This window comes from Leptosomus discolor, chromosome 20 (assembly GCF_034619465.1).
Source record: "Leptosomus discolor isolate bLepDis1 chromosome 20, bLepDis1.hap2, whole genome shotgun sequence".
Lineage (NCBI taxonomy): Eukaryota > Metazoa > Chordata > Aves > Leptosomiformes > Leptosomidae > Leptosomus > Leptosomus discolor.
Window position 1 is genome coordinate 5,038,064 of NC_141410.1, and position 17,029 is coordinate 5,055,092.

General features: G+C 38.9%; 1 protein-coding gene across 1 annotated transcript; it reads right to left on the reverse strand.

Moving 5' to 3' along the window:
- Positions 1-809: 809 nt before the first annotated feature.
- On the reverse strand, positions 810-15,563 carry PDPN (podoplanin). Its single transcript, XM_009951917.1, has 5 exons — positions 15,494-15,563; positions 4,103-4,188; positions 3,368-3,500; positions 1,290-1,325; positions 810-925 (listed from the first exon to the last, which is right to left on the reverse strand). Exons 1-5 carry the CDS (start codon positions 15,561-15,563, stop codon positions 810-812), a joined length of 441 nt encoding a protein of 146 aa, XP_009950219.1.
- Positions 15,564-17,029: the final 1,466 nt, after the last annotated feature.

The following is a 17,029-nucleotide window of genomic DNA, read 5'->3' on the forward strand; positions in this document are numbered from 1 at the left end:
AGGAAAGGGGGAGGGAGTCCTTAGACTTGTGTGGGATCCCCATAGATCTGGAATTCTTTGACCATATTTTCCATGGATCATCTTCTCACACCAATAGAGAAATAGTCTTTAGTTCTTATAAAATAAGCACTTGTATTTTCTGGCGTAGAATGGCATGGTTGATTGTTTCAACTATTTTCAGGGCCTGTAAAATGAAAAACACAGACATTTTATTGTTGTTCGTAGTTACCCAGTTGTGTAGTTTTGTGATCTTTTTTCCTCCCTCTCTTTGTCTTTTCTGTCACAGCTTTATTTCTCTTCCCAGTTGATATTTTGCTTTTTTCTAATGCTGGGTCAATAGTATATGTTAAATATAGGGTGATTTTCTCACTACTTTGGAGTTTGTAAAGCACTTCAGATTTGCATGGCCCCAATGAATCTTATTGGTACCAAAACAGCTTCCACAAATGTCGAGAGTAGCAAGTTAAAGATCACTTGTCAGTGTTCACATGTTTTCCAACGCTTCCAGAAGCTGGTTGTGTAATACTTCATAGTGAATTTTACCTCTGTGCAGTAGAGTAATCCAAAGCCCATGCACCTGATGGATATTATAACAGCATGTATGTAGTATCTGACAAATTTTTTTGAACCATGTGAGGGCGTTTAGATCACCCACATCACATTGGAAGCTCTTGCTGAACCAATAGGCACTGTGTAACATGAAAATAGGTGATTTAATTCAAAACAGAAGCATTAGACATTTCCAGAGCGATTCCTGTGACCTTGCTCAGAGGATGATGCTTGTTTGAAAAGCCTGATTAGCAATTTACTTACGAGTACCTGCCTGACATCTTCCTTACAACAGCAATTATTATTCCTGCAAGGATTGCGACTGCAACTATGATTCCAATAATTATTCCAACCAGTGCAATTGTTTCCAGACCACCTGAAAGAGGAAATCAGGAATGTTAACATATTTCTCATGGGGACCACAGATAAGAGGCTACTGATAGAATTGGCACTGTTCCGCTGCATCCCACTCCTTGGGGAAAACTTCCTTATCTTATGAACTCTGGAGTGGGTTTGGTGAAGTCAGCAGGCTGTAGCCTTTGGGCTGGAGTGCTCCATATGGATGTGGCTATGGAGACAGCAATCAGGTGAACCAGAGGAGGCAGATTAGGAAACAGGTAGTGGCTCCTCCTGAAACCTTTATTTAGGAATAACATGGGTATAGCCAGTGACTTCTAGAAGGGTGTTGCCTGGCAGTTAAGTTCTCTGGTGTCTTTATAAGCAATTCTTCTGTTTAATACCTTTTTCAGTTTTCTCTTGTTCCCCACTCAGTCCACCTGTAAAGCCAGAAAGAAAATAATTACTTCATTACTCACTCTGCTGGGTAGAGAGCTTTGTGTCCCAATTTATAATGCCATATCCAAGGAAAACTTGTATTGACTATGTCACAGTGGTTTGAGGGCTGTGTAATAGGTTGTTCTTCTGATAGGGAGTGAGCAAGTGAAAAGCTTGAGAGAATGAGTGCAAAGAGCTCTCTGAAGTAATAGTCATTAAAAACTAAGGGACTGATTGTGATCTAATATGCTAGTGAAACTTAAGTGTGATCACATTAAGATCAATAAGGATATACCTGGTATAAAATAATTGACAGAAATCAGATTTGAATTCAGACTGATTTATGCTGCTTTTGCCTTGGTCTCAGTGTATTTGAACTATTCTTTGTCTATTGATAAAGGCTTTTTGTCAGTTTAAAAGTTCCTGAAGTTCCTTAGGTAGTTTTTTTGTGTGTGGAAGACTGTACAAAATCTCTTGAGTACACTTCTCTAATTTGGGAATTGAATTTGTAGCTGAATCCCCATCAGAAACAGGTGAAACACAAATGCTACTTCTAATTCATTAAAGTATGTTATCCTAAAACTTTAGCATATCCTTTAGGAAAAATCTGAAAATTCTGTCTAAAATTCAAATCTGCTGATCACTGCTTCTGTTATTTAATGGTAAGCCAAGAGAAGAGGTCTATACTCTGAGCAGAGACAAGCAGGCTGGCAAAGGAGAGAAAAGCACAAACTAATTTTAAACAAATGTCTGGTTTATTGAGGGACATGAAACTGCTGTAGAACATGGAAGCTTCAAAAAAGCTAGCCAGAAATAAATGTTTGCTCATAGCTCTTGTCTAGAGGAAATTGGCTTAGGCTGCTTGGGACATAAGTAATAAATAATATACGTACTATAGGACTTTGTGGAAATATAATTGCCACTAGATTTGATTTGACTGTCTGTTTCAAAGCAAAGCCTATATGCTAAAAGCAAACTGTCTTGAAATGTGATTGACAGGCTGCCATTCATGTGAATTAAGTTTATCACTAAGGTATTCTGATAGGTGAATCTGACATACTTATGAGCCTCACAGATTTCCAATGTTTGTGATCTGAGTTTTGAGTTTGTACTTGAGGTAGTCTGCTCTGAGCATCTGTTGGCAACAGCTGCTACTATTCACATAAATCGGAGAAACCGTTCTTCACTTATTTAGGCACCAGGCTAAATTTGCATTTAGTTATCAAAAAGTTGGTCTGAAAACAAAGACCTCTTTTCTCATAGCTGCTTATCTGATGATTTTAAAGTGAGACTCATTAAGCTTACAAGCAGTCATCGATACTGTCACAGGACTGGAGTATCAGAGTAGAAACTGAAACGCGTGGAACAATCCTGGGCCAAAAGCCCTATGGAGCATGTGCCCATTTATTTGTGCCCATACATTCTTCTGCGCACAACCAGCCCCAAAGCATAGGTCCTCAGCAAGCTCTTTGGAAGACAGTTAAGCAGGCGTAAGGTAAATGGGTCAGAACGCACTTTTTCAACCGTTTTGCACTGAGCTGTTGCTCCTTGTCTATTGTATGGACATGGGTGTAATTTGCTTTGTATGTGCATGACTGTCGTTTGTGTCTCTCCAGGGAAGCTAAGGCAGACAACTTGACAAAAATCGAGAGGGCAGCCAGGTTGTAACGGTTGATTTCTGTGTTTGAGGATCTTTGAGTTGGTCTGGAAAAAAAATAATTTCTGGAGAGCTGTTTGGTTTTCATACTAATCATCTGGGAAGTGAAGGCTTCAGAGTTGTTGCCTGCCTTGGGGTAGAACTGACAGTGCACTGGTGAACAAAATGCTATAGCTACCCTTACCTTTGTCAGAGCGCATCTGTTAGGGTTAGGATGTGGAGTGAGTATTAAGGAGTATTTTAGAAATTTTACTTTTCCCTTTCAAAATTTAGCAATGCTACCTTTGTGAGAACCTTAAACTTGGTATTTGAATTTTCCAGATACTGTTTAGTAGATAGCAGTACATCTTTGATATAATAAAATAGAAATGAAAGATTTTTTTTTACCATCAACACTTTCTGTGTTGGCTTCGTAACCAGTAGAATTGTCACTGTCTTCTGTTGGGACAAATGCACTTTCTGTGGTCATCAGTTCTCCAAACTCAAAGAGATTTGTTACACTGTGTAGTCTTGTGGGCAACTACAAGAATTAGGGGGGGGGGGAGGGAAAAGAAAACCTCAGTAAATTCGGTCTACATGTAGGAAATAAGCATTTAAATTTCTTGATCTGTCAGGTGCCCTGTGGATGCTTTTTTTTTACCAATCACTTGTCATCTTTGACTTGTGTACAGTGGCCAAAAAGACCCACCAAAGCAAGCTGACTTGTCTTTCCAGCTAGAGGCTTTCTAGATCAGATAACCTCTCAGTTAGGACTACAAAAGGCATAGGAGAGGACTGCAGAATAATGCAGACTTGCCTTTTTTTGTTCTTTTTACACTAGTTTGTCAGTTTGGTTTCACTGAAGCTAATGGAGGGATACTGAATTAGAAGAGGCAAATGGCAGTGAGGAGGTTATCAACACTTTTTACAGCACAAAACAACTGCCAAAAACACTTTCAACTTTTTCACCTTCAACCTGATTACTTGTAAAGCAAAAGCATTAGTGTTAGATCTTTTTTGTGTTAGAACTCAAGGTTATTCTTTATAATTTATAATGGTTATTCAAAATCTAAGTCACAAGTCTAGACCAGGAATATGAAATCAGGGTAACCTGAAGGAACCTTTATTTAGAATGATACTTACCAGTGTTGGTAATTCTTCAAATTCAGTGTCATTTCTGTCTCTGAAATCAATTGTTGCACTTTCTTCTCCTTCTAGAACTGAGCTTGCTGAATAAAATTTTAGAAAATGAGTTGAGATGTTACGATTTTACTTGTCAGTCACATGTTCTGGCTACTTTGATGTGTAACTTGTGTTCAACATGGGATCGAGGTGGTGTTCTATCTCCCTGCCCCTGTACACTTAGGCTTGCAAAATTATTTGGATTAACTTTGTATTTGCTATACTCGTGTACAAAGCTGTAGGACAAAGAGCTTAAATACACATCACTTAACCCTGGCACAAGCTTAAAACACATATTACTAAACACTTTGTCCAAGAAAATAATTCTTTCTTTTAAGAAAAGATTCTCCCCTCCCCCCAGGTAGACTACTCCAGATTTCAAGTTAAGCATTAACTTATGTATTTGGATAAATTACTTCAATCTTCCATTTTCTAAAATAGTAAGAGGTTTCTCCTATCTTTCAGCTGAGTCCCAGCTGTACCCTTTATTTTTAGAACTAGCATTAATGTTTATGGGTGTAGCTATAGTTCAGAAAATTCTTACACAAGTCTATTCAGAGAATTTTCTAAAGTTGCAAATCTTACTTGCCATAATTTGAATTTCTTAAGTACTAATATAAGGGCTCCCTTTTTATTCTAGACTTGTATGTCATGTGGTCTCTGGTATAACAGACACCTAAATTTCGGCCCACACAATGCTCTTTCTTTATAAAGAGAGCCAGACCTCAATGGGGAAAATGAGATGGAACAAGGTAGAACATGAAAGATATGGATATGTGAAGATAACTGGCAGTATCAAGAAAATGTTGAAAACAAGTGTCGTTTGAGGAAGTCTCTTGCTGATTTGTAAAACTATGACCATGCACAGTATGATGTTAAAGTAATGTGATATATGTTGGGAGTTTCGAATTCATTGTGATTATAAAGCTAGGTGAGGCTGCTCTTCTGCTGTTGCCTGGAGTATGAGTTCTGCTAATTCCTGATACCAGTGTTTACTAGCTCTTGCTTAAATGTAGTAGGCATTGTCCTGAGCAAAGCTGGGGGGGGGGGGGGGGGGGGGGCAGAAATCCCTAAAAGTTCTGAAAAAATCTTTCCTGGATTCAAATTTTGCATCTACCTTCTATTTATTTCAGCAATTGGAGCAAAAGTTTGTCCAAACATTTTGAAATCCAGTTTATACCTTTTCAGCATAATACTGAGTTATTGCTAGGAACTACTGCTGTGGTAGCTGAAGGTTATGTGAATGAGAGCCATCTTCATGCTCTTCAAAAAGCAGAGCATTTTTAGGGGGGGGTGGAGAAAACCCTGCGTACTCACATATTTGCCTGTGGTGTATGTAAGGTAACAATTGTCAGCTGCTAATAGGTTAATTAAGAACAAAGAACACCTAATCCTTTTGTCCTTTGCAGGACAGTTTGATACCTCCTGACTTGGTAAATAGGGAGTGGTAGGTGGGTAGTGCTGTGTAGTGCTCTCTTCAGGGAGGAGGGCAGCTATTCACATGACATTTAAAACCAGGGATTTACCATACCATTTGAATATTTTACAGAGGAGAAATATTCATGATCTATTTTTTATTAAATCTTAGCACTGTTTCTACTAATTTTACCTGGTTTTTATTTAGTGATCTAAAACCATTCTCATATCTGCATTTGAAGTTAGGCTATTTCTAAATTGTTGGACTAGTTCCAAATAGTAAGATTATTTCTTATGAAAGACTTTAACACTGCTAAATGCACCCTACTTGTGTAGTGTGTGACAGAGGCAAGTAAACAGAATTTTTGTTCTGTGACTGAAATTAGAAGGAATGGGCATTTGCTCAATATCAGTCAAAACCGAAAAAAGGAGGGAATCACTTTGGATCAGCTGTACATATATCACTTGGAAAATATTTTTCTTTTAAATTAAAAAGCCAATATTTATTTTAAAATTAGTAAAAAACCAAAATGCACTGACACTTCAAAGGAAATTTTTCATACAGGGGATAATGTTTTGACATTGGAGAAAAATACCTTTCTTTTTGCTTGAAACTCTGAATTCTACTGGAAGCTTGCAAATACTTTTCCTTGCTCCCAAAACTCATTTTTGAACCAGACTAAAAATTTTTCATTCATCTCTAGCAGTGTAAGAGTGAGAGCTTTATCCCATTGCCAAGAGACTAAACACAGATCTAAACTTAGATTTCTAATTCCATGTTTACTCAAGTAAATAGAATTTTATATTTTTATACCTTTATAAGCCTGAATAGATACACTTTCTATTTAAGAGCCAAAAGGGTGTGCAAGTAGTACTTTAGGCACTAACAGATGAAGAAAGTATATTCATGTTATGCCAACACAAGGCCTAATATAGTGGCTAATTAAGCCAGCCAGTCTCCCCAAAATCGCCTTACAGTCCATGGAAAGACTAGAACAAATAGTTATTGCAGATTCTTGGCAGTGAGGGACGTGTAGAAAATCTATTTTGGTGCATTTGCCCTCTGTACAGTGATTGACAAAAGGAGGTGGCCCAGATTAATCTTGCCTAATTTTAGGTTCTTAATAAAGGTGCCTAAATAAGGTGTCTGCTTGCCCTTATCTTCTTTTATAGTCTGTGGGGAAAGATAAATACTTCTAGAAGATAATTCAGCTCACCTATGATTTGGGTCATCCTTAGTAGTGCTGCCTTTCCTTAACTGTAAAGGGGAACTAGAGTAATATGGCTCCCCTAACTTCCTAAAGCTCACAGATTGAACTCATTTCTGTCAGTGTGAAGGTCTTGTCCCAGCCCTGTCCAATCTGCATGATCCTGTGTTCAAGCTGAGGTCCTGTACTTGCTGGAGAATAGTCCCTGGCCTATATTTCTAGGTTTGTTTTTCTGGACAGACACTGGAGGTGGTCTGAGTGGTAGTTAAGCTGACATTACTGATCTATTACCAAATAAAAGGCTGGGAGGGAATTTATCAGTGTGCTGCATTTGTAGGGAGGAATATTTGATACTAGACAACTTTGTCAGAAGAAGTCACAATAAAGTAAAAAATACTTAAATGAAATTCAGAGAAACTATTGGACTTGAAACTTCTTTCCCTGTACGCAGTCCAAGGCATCTATACTACTGACATCAAAGACTGCAGATGGGATGTAAGGGTGTAAGTGCTTCAGCCATTTGTTGCTTTCATCTGCTGTGGGCCAAATGTAGCAAGAGCCATAGGGTTAAGTACTGCTGCTGCACATGTTCTAATATTATCTTAGAGGAGGCTGTAAATAAAAACAGTGCCTCACAGTGCTGTGATTGTCTCCAAGTAGTGCTGTGGCCTCTGCTCTTTGCAGCTATACATTGCTGCAGATGTGAATTAATCATTGCATCTCTTTCTGCCAAAGCTCCAGCTGGGTGTGTTTCAGTTCAAAGTCCCCAGCTGCTATCAGGCTGCAACTTCTCACACCAGGAGAAAATTTGATGTCTTTAAAAGTTTAATACTGCTTTGAAAACATCCCATGGTTAAGCATCTCATGACCCACTTAGGGGAAGATGAGCTCACTGCTCATTGTTATGCATGAAGTGACAGTCTACTAGAAAAACCTCTTAGGCTTGCTTTCAAAGCACAGTGGTTGTGTTGGAAAGGAGGGTGAGTTGTTAAAACTGTTGTTTGTTAGCATTTCTTTCAGGTATCTCCAAAACCAACAAAGATACTTTTGAAGATGTTATAGGATCTTGTTTCTTTCCTGGCAGTCTGAATAAATCCAGACACGAGTGGGCAAAGGCTAAGTGGGTTGTAAGCCTCTATTTTAGCTTAGTCCTTGAAATAGGAAGCCCTCAAAATAGAGTGAGTTTCCATCTCTGCGATAAGAGATCAGTGGGTATAAATGGCAAACCTTAAAGGATTCCTTCTAGCAAGAACTGAAATAATCTTTATTGCTCATTGCCCCTCTGCTCCTATTTAAAAAAAAAAAGCAGCTTCAGTTATTTGTAACAGCTAAAAAAATTAACTAGAAGGCTAACAGTCAAAAAAACTTAGATCTTAAAATTCAAGTTTATTTTAATCTGTATCTTATCAAAATGATACTTCATACAGCTGTGCTAGATAGGTGCTTTGTGAAATGCTTCTCTAGAAAAGCAAGGGGAAAGCATTTAGTGGCATGGGTCACTTGGGACACTCACTCTTCTCTTTGGGATATCACTGAGCTGACTGTCTGGGGCTGACAGTTTTTAAGTACCTGCTTCCTAAATTGTTACAGACCAAGTGGTGGCGTTTGAAGGACTGTGTATGTACGGGTGTGTTAGCCATCCTGTTTTGGTCAGATTTTACTCAGCATTTATGTCCAGGTACAGGAATTCCCTTTTTGAGGAAGCATTCCTCACAGACCTTCATTAGATTGAGAGCACAAAGTGAGTCTTGAAGTCAGTATCTCATTATGGAATCAGTTCAGTAATAGTTCAGTGGAAACTTTATTCATGGTGGTGGAAGCTTAACAAAAATATGATTTGATAAGGTGTCTGCCTTTTAAATACATAATGTCTCAGCAGCAGCTCAGAAGTTTTCAGATGCAATTTTGTCTGTTATTTGTCTTCATATTCAATTCAAATGTATTCCAGAGTCAGGTCCAAAACCCACCTCATCTGCTTAATTTTTTTCGAAAGTAGTTTTCCATTATTTTTCTAAAATTGCTCAAGCATTTTGGGGCATTTAAAAAACAAAAGCATATAGGTGTGTCAGGGTTTTTTTTTGTGAAATGGTTCAACAGTGCCAAATCCAGGGTACAAAATTTTTTGGACTTCGAAAATTTGAGGTTTTGAAGAACATAATATAGTGGATTCTGGATTTTGCCTTCTGGATTTTGAGCCTTTGAACAGTTAAAATTTTCAGACTTTAGAAAGGCGAAGAGGTCTCTTAATGAGAACTGAAATTCTCATTTGTACCTGTGGCTCCTGCAAAATTCATGACATCTGCAGTATGACGACTTTGTATCCTGAGCCTGTTTGGGATCACAGCATTGGCATTTTCTTTTTCTGTTAATTCTTTCTGGAAGCTGGAGTAATGTATTGTGCCATAACGAAATGCGCTGGCATATAGGTGTCTAGATCTTTTTGTTTTTCAGGAGAAAGTGTATACTGTCTAAATCCTGAAGTGTTTCCTGCAGTTTCCTTATGCAAAGACTGACAGCTTTGCTTTAGAGAATGAAGGAAGCTGGATGAGAAAATACCATAACTTTGGAAAGTATCTGCCAGTTGAAAAATGGTCATGATGCACAAGGAAGGATTTAGCGCAGCCTTATTTAGAGTATGACTGACTCTGTTCAGGTATTCCATGTAGCTCATGATGACAATATTTTGCTGAATTGTCAGAAACATTTCCTTTGGTCACCACACCCTACTACAGATGGTTTCTATTGCTGCTGCTGGCTTAGCCAAAGGAATTAAGCCAGAGTTTAAAATGCACGGTGCCAAGTGGCAAAGAACCACTCAGCTGCTTCTGAAGTAAATCACATGTCTTCTGAATATTCTACATTGCACATATCTAGGACACACACAGAAAAACAAAATAAAATATATTTTAACTGGGCAGATACAGAGAAAAATAACTGCTCTTCAAGGGCTTGCTATATGTGTATGACCCACAAGCCAAGTTAGGAGACAAAGCCACAAGAGGAAAAGGTGGTAACTTACTAAGCTCTCTTGTGCGTGATAAAATCAGCCACAGAGCTGTGGGCATTAAGAAGGAAGAGACTATTTAACTACATTATGGGACATTCCTTTGAAATATTCCTTGCAGAACAAAAGATGATTCTCCTATGGTTTATGCTTTTTATGATGTTTCTGTGTCAATCTCCAGTTTCTCGTCTGGTAAGTACACTGAACTCGGAGTTGTTGTCCCATGAATGTGGGATAAAACCACTTTCTTACTGATATTTGCTGCCCCATGACCCTGTGGCAACTCTTTGCAGGCTTACTAGCAATTTTGTTGTTCTCTCTGAGCAGTAAGGGTTTGATTGGGGCAACAAGATTGGAGTTGTGATCAAGGTGTCTCTCTTAGGTGCCACTTACTGAATGATGCTAAAACTGCAGCATTAGGGTACTGTGTTTATCCACTCCATGGCTGACAAGGAATGAGCCTTGGAGCTAAGACAAGGAGAAAAGTACAAAATTTTGTGTAATGGATCAGCAAATTTTATGGAGTGTGCAGCAGAAAGCAGACAATCTGTGTACAAATATTGGTATATGTAAGTGCAAACAAAAGGAATTAAGAAATTACTTCTAATATGGCAATAAGCCAATCTTTTCCCTGAATCACTTCTTTCCCAGAACTCTGAGGCTTTAGCCATATGCCTTTTCACAGCTGCCTTGATGAAGGTTACTAACCTCTTGTATCTGCCAGCAGAACTGTTTGCATGATCATTTCTGAACTCATTTTTTTGAAACATGCATGCTAAACACTACCTGGAAACGGGCTAGGCTTTCGTTTTGTTCACATGATGATTTCTAGCTGGCTGGTTTATATTGCTGTGCAGCAAGCAAGAGCCATTCAAATATGTTCATTCTGACTTTCATACTAACTAATAACATACTAGCTAATATTTGGATGGGTTTCATAGTCATAAAAACATTTTAATATGCATTTGGAATTAAATCCAAATTGTCCCCTTTACAGATTTAGCAGCATCTCATATACTACTCAAGGCCTTCTAAGAGTATGTGTTTGCCTGAAATAGTGTAGACAGCTGAATTTGCCCTCAAAAAGGATTATTCTGATGCAATTTATGCTGCATATTGTAGTGTTTGTAAACAACAAAGATGGAAAAACATGAGGAAGTCATAAAGCAACATGAGAATGTGCTCAGCATCGCAGTTTCTCTTTTCTTTGAGAATCTTTGGCCAAGCTTCTGACACAGTGAGTTGGAAATAAATAGTGAATTTGTCTCTTATTTTTCTCATGTTTCTCTTCAGAACATCCCAGCATACCTATACTCCCAATATTACATCTTTCTGAAATGCTGTGTAGCAAGTAGTGCACCACAGAGCTATGCAGCTTTGCTGCAGCATTATCCCGAACAGAGGGCAAGGGATGTGCACGCACAAATCACAGGAGGCCCGTTCAGAGGCTGCCTGCCTGCAGTGTGGGTCTGGGATGCAGGCAGTACTAGGACCCGGCAGCATTTGGGTTCCATCCTGTAGTCCCTGACCACATCCAGACAAAAAGCAAACAGACCAACAAAACAAATGTGTGACTGAGACAGACCATGTGTTAGGGCTGGGCAAACAGTAGTCATTTCTGTGGGACGCATGTATGGCTCGCCTCAAATGACACGAGGAGGAAACACCGCGTGCTCCTGGTGGAGCCCTACAGCCTGCATGCTGTGGGCTATCCTTCCTTTACTGTTTCTTTATTATCTATTAAAATGCTCTCTAGCTTCACAGATTTACAAGTACTAGATCTGGGGTAAATGCATGGGTTCAGTGGGAACTGTTGAATTATAGGAGCTGAGAATCTGGCCTCTCGTTTCCAGTTTTCCCTGTGCAGCCTGAGTTAATGAAAGGTCCATTTGTAAGCTTTGAAATATGACTATTTCCTTTGCTTGTAAAGTTACACAGATTCAAAAACTAACTTTTGAGATCTAGATGGGCAAGCCTCTCTGCTTTCCCAATGAAGAGGGGAAAGCAAATTTTATCAGTTCTCTGCTGGTCTTTTACCAAGACACTGCAAAATACAAACCCACTAATTTGCAGACCCACTAATTGAGATGCAGCAAGATGTTTTGTCCTTTTTGTGATAATTAAGTTTTGGGTATTGGATGTGTAGAGCTAGATTCATATGCTAATGTAGTTTACAAGAGGCATATATGGGGATATACAAGTGCACTCATTCATGAAAGGTTTTGTCATCCTTATTTAGTAGAAAATGGGCTCCCTTTTGAGTCCCATGTGACTGTTCATTTACTACCAGCAGTTAAAGAATTTGACTTTCAGTAGAGTTGCCTGACTTCATTTTTTAGTTTTGTGTTCAGGTAAATCAAGATACTCTTGAAAAAATCCTTTCTTGTGGTTTTTGTCAAGTCTGTTTTCTATGATTTTGGAAAACACAGAAAACTTTTTAGTCTTTCATGGTTGATTGTAAACTTCAATTTAACTTCTTACCATATCAGCACTTGGAATTAACCTGTCCATGTGCTTTCAGTCCAAAACAAATGTGAAGTAACATGACCTAGTATAAACCTGTTAAGTTTTGAGACTTGCGTAAGGAGCTATAAACTAGTATTTGCCTCTAGGTAAGATCAGGCATGTGGACAGTGGATACAGCTCAAGTGACATGTGGTATCTTGTTAAACAATCATGTTAACTTTTGTTCATGTTATGTGACAGCTAATAGTGTAATCTCCTTCTCTGCAATGATACTTGCACCATGGGAAAGGTTTTGAATTAGGAAATGTGTTGCCTCTGTAAAGCACTCATTTGAATGCTGGTGCTTTTAATTTTGATTAATGTTGTGCCCAGAAAAAAATTAGGCCAACGTTCATTTTAACTCATTTGGTCTGATCCTGTGTGCAAAGACTCGCCTGAGTGTTTTGTATGCTGGACAGGATCATGGAAGGATGAAAGTGAATCTGCTGATCGATCAATTGGAAATACTTTAGTCTAAAAATTGATCAGCTTGTCTAGAGCGCTCAGGGCTGTCCTTGGTTGTAAGAAAGACAGAATATTCAGCTGTTTCAGTCAGGGTTTAAACCATGAACGGGTAACACAAATAGAGCATGTGTGAATGTTCTAAGTAGACAGCAATATAAGATTTGTTACTAGGTTTTCTTTTTGTGTTTTTGCTAATTTTTGCCATTAATTCTATTTGGAAGCTCACATGTGAAGAGTGAAGTGAATAAGTTAATTCTCTCTTCTCCTCCACATCAGTATAGTATTTTGTGCTTTTACAGCTTTTATGTCTTGCTTTGCAACCCAACTAAAGGAGCTTTTATCCTTTCTGACTTTGAGACCAAATATTACTATCAAGAGTAGCACAAACCCAGGGAACTTTAACAGAAATCTTCATTCATTTTTAACTTACCGATGTTAGGTGTAATTCACGTGTTCTTTATGAGCAAAGACTTCTCCCTTAAGATTCATGGATTTTCACTGAAATGTTGGTCTTAGGTTGGCTGTTAGTTCTGTTGTTGGGTCAGGGGTAACTGCTATTTTTCAGTCATGTTTCTGGTTTACAGTTGTCCTGAAATGGTTTCTGTACCTCTGGCATTTTTGTAAAGTTGCAGCAACTCAAAGACAGCAGATACTAATGAAACTACTCAAATTGGGGATCCCTACCTAAAAGGGGAAAAATGCTATGCTTAAAACTAGGATCAACAGCTGAATTCAATTTATTTGGCAATTCAAGGGGGAATTTGAAATGAATAATAATCCTTTTGGAAACAGGCTTCTTGATTGAAACAATCCTGCTTTTCTTGATTCAGTCTCAATCCCTAAAAACAGGGTTCCCAAATACAACAAAAGGGTAGCTGCAGATTTATTTATGGTCTGATCAGGGTTAAGAGGTATCGGAATCTGATAAGGGGACTTTTCCTCTAAAACCCTTAGGCCAAATTGTCTACCACAGAGGTTCAGGTATCTGAATATACCCGCTCCACCTCGTATTATACAAGCCAAAAAAGTTCTTGCATTTTCACTGTTAGTGCAGGCACAGATTGCCGAAGGTGGTGCTGTCATTTAAGTCAGTTCTAACTTGTAATTGCTGATGGTTATCAGTAAACAGCAGTGAAACGCATGCTAAATGTTTGGGACTTGCTTATTTTATATCTGGAGCCTGTTCTCCTGGTGAGTCCTTAGGAGGTTATCCTAAATGACTGGCTCCATGGGTTGAAAGTTGTAACACCCAAACAGACACAGAAAGCCTTAAATACACGTTCTAGATCCTACTGTAGTGTTCAGTGCAAACTACACTGGTAATAAAACACAGGCAGAATCTTGCAAGCAGGAAATATTTTAATACTTTTCTGGTCAGTAGGGTTTCAACTTGATCATTGCTGGACTTCTCTGAGTTGAGAGAAAATATGCTTTAAAAAAATCCCCAAAAGCCTGAAGATGAAACTTTTTTTCCCTGTAATTCTGGTATCCTAGAAACTGCTTACGGTAATTCTACAAGGTGGTGGTGGTATTGCCTTGTTTCTAATGGGTTTAAACTTTGGTACATTTAATATTGATGCTTTTTAAGGATAAGCTAGCTGGGTGAGACTGGAAAGCAGTATTTGTGACTTGCCTAAGATCTGTTGATTTTTAGATTTTGTGTGAAATTTTGAAGCGTAACTCCAAACTTCCAGCCTCATATTCTGACATGCAGAACACCAGGATTCCCATATATTGATACAGCTCCATTATTTCCAGCAGAATGGTATTGTCACCAGGCCAAAATCAGGTCATAAGTTTCAGTTAGGGTCCCCAACTCCAAGGCAGATGGGCAGATTTATGCTTTGGAAGACTAGTGGGTTGAGTTGCAGGTTATTGTTTTCAGAGCACTAGCACTCGGAACATACTCCGTAGCAACGGTAGCTGTATTTCGCTGCTGCAGGCATATTTTCTGTTTGCACATACATCATACATCAGTCACATTGCCTGGTGGCAAATGAGTCAAATACTGCCCAGAAGGACTGAGTGTGATGTTCCTGGAATCAAGTACTGATCAGGGTAATTCTGATTTACTGTTAACAAATCAGACTCTTCTCCTTTAGCTGTCAAAAGACTTAAACATCTGTTTTACCTGGAAGTGTATATGGTATTTTTCTTAAAAGTCAAAAGAAATAGTTTGCCAAATAAACTTTTTCTGAGTAGATACATAACACTCTTCAAATCTTAGGTAATAATTCTTCCTGGTTTAGTTTTCCTCACTTGTATATATTGTTTATGGCTAAGTTAGTATGAGCAAAACCCTGCATAAGGCTCAAATTTGAAGCTGTTGTAGTGCCTCTAAGTACAGAAGCTAAACTCTGGAAGGGAAAGATTTAAGTCACTTCCATAGTCTCACCACCTAAATGTCAGTTACAACTGAATTATTGCTTGCAGTCTCCTTTGCATATATTACAGTGAAACTGAAGCCATTTCCAAGGGCCGTTAATGTAATGCCTTCCCTGACTGCTCCTATTGTCCCTTACACAGACATAGACACAAAATTCTTTTCTAATAGAGCATAACTCAGCCCATCTGAAAAGTTTTGATGTGTTTCTTTTCTGATGACATCCATAAAAGGTGTCCGGTAGTAGCTTAAGAATTCAAAAGAAAGTTTTATAAACACGACAGAGCAACTCTATTGCCTATGAGTAAGCACACAAACTGTTAAATTACAGGAAATGACTGGAAATAATTGTAACCAAAGTTTCTTCTTACCTTCTTCAGCAAGTGCTATGAAAGCCACGCTCCCTAGAACGAAGATGAAGAACTGAACTTTAATAAACATCTTTGATCTGCTCAGAGAATAGCTTTCCAATCCTGAGACCAGATGGATTCAAATTCAGATTAATTTTTTGAGGCAGGGAAGAAATGAGATCACAAAAAGAAATCACTGCAAAAAATACTTTGGTATTCCAAATATTCGTTTAACTGCTGTAGTCTAAAGGGGGAAGCTTTTCCCAGATGACAACTATACAGCTAAAGAAAATTGAGTGGAGTCGGCATTATTTTCTTTAGCCAAGGGGTGGGAGCAGCCTACGGTGGTCCTCAAAGAAGAGCCAGGCCCGCCCTCTGCACTCTGTTTGGTCAGTACTAAAGTTATGATCTCAGCCCAGGTTTAAAGTTACAGGAGCTGTTGTGGCTTTCAGAAGACATTTATTTAGCAAAGGGGGAAAGGGTATTTAGGCAGAGAGGTGTTCAGCGAGTTTCCTCCCTTCTGCAAACTGTCCTGAAGTATTTAAGGAACAACACTAAGCATTTTCCCTGTTATTTCCAGCAGTGAACTGATGTTTTCTTTCATTTCAGTCTGAGCTCCCATGTTTATCTGAGCAAGTGTGGTAGTGAATGTGCATTTAGGGATACTGGAATAGTTTTAGGACAGGTTATTTAATTCTACAGTAAATACTGTCTGCATTTTTCTGCATGTTTAAGTCTCTTTCAGCTTGTGTCCTCAAGTGACATCCTGACTGCACTCTAGCATTTATCTCTGTCCATAGGCTGGCTGGCCTCAGCGTGCTGATGTCCCCCTACAGAGATGGAGGGTCTCTCCTTTCCGTGGGCAGCCGTTAGCAGCACAGCTGTCCCACGGCTGCGCAGGACTGGGTACTTTTTGCCTGTGTGTGTTTCTGCGCAGCAGCGTTGCGTGGCAGGTATGCGGGGCTGGATTCACGCTCTACCAGCGTCTCTAACAGATACTGTCTCACAAGTAATGGTTGTTAGACAGGAACAGGGGCTGAAGCAGGACTTGGAGCAATGATTAATATCAATATTTTTCTGAATCTTCCCTTGTCTTGGGCAAGTAATGATCTACTATTTTATATCTATTTAGGAATGTGGTGAGTTTTTATTAGTGCTCATGTGAACGACCTACCAGTGTGCCACATAGCTGAGTGGAAGTATGTGACCTTCTCTGTTTCTGTACCTTGAAGTCTGAAGAGTAGCAGCAGAAACATGGATTTGTTACCTTTCTGCTGACAGTTGTGGAGAAGAACCTCTGCAGAAGAGTGGTGCAGACTTGTGGGAGAGGTTTTATCTTTATAAAAAAAAAACAACCCAAAAAACCCCACCCTGGACATATTTAGGTGGTTTTGCTCAGTGAATGTGAAGTCATTAAGACCCCACAAGGTTTTGCACTATAGGAAGCAAAGCAAGTCTAAGTGGTGAAGATCACTAGGAATGTAGGATGAAAACGTTTAATGCTAATGCAAAAAAACAACAGGCAATATTGGCTTATTGTCTTTAGAAAAACAGTAA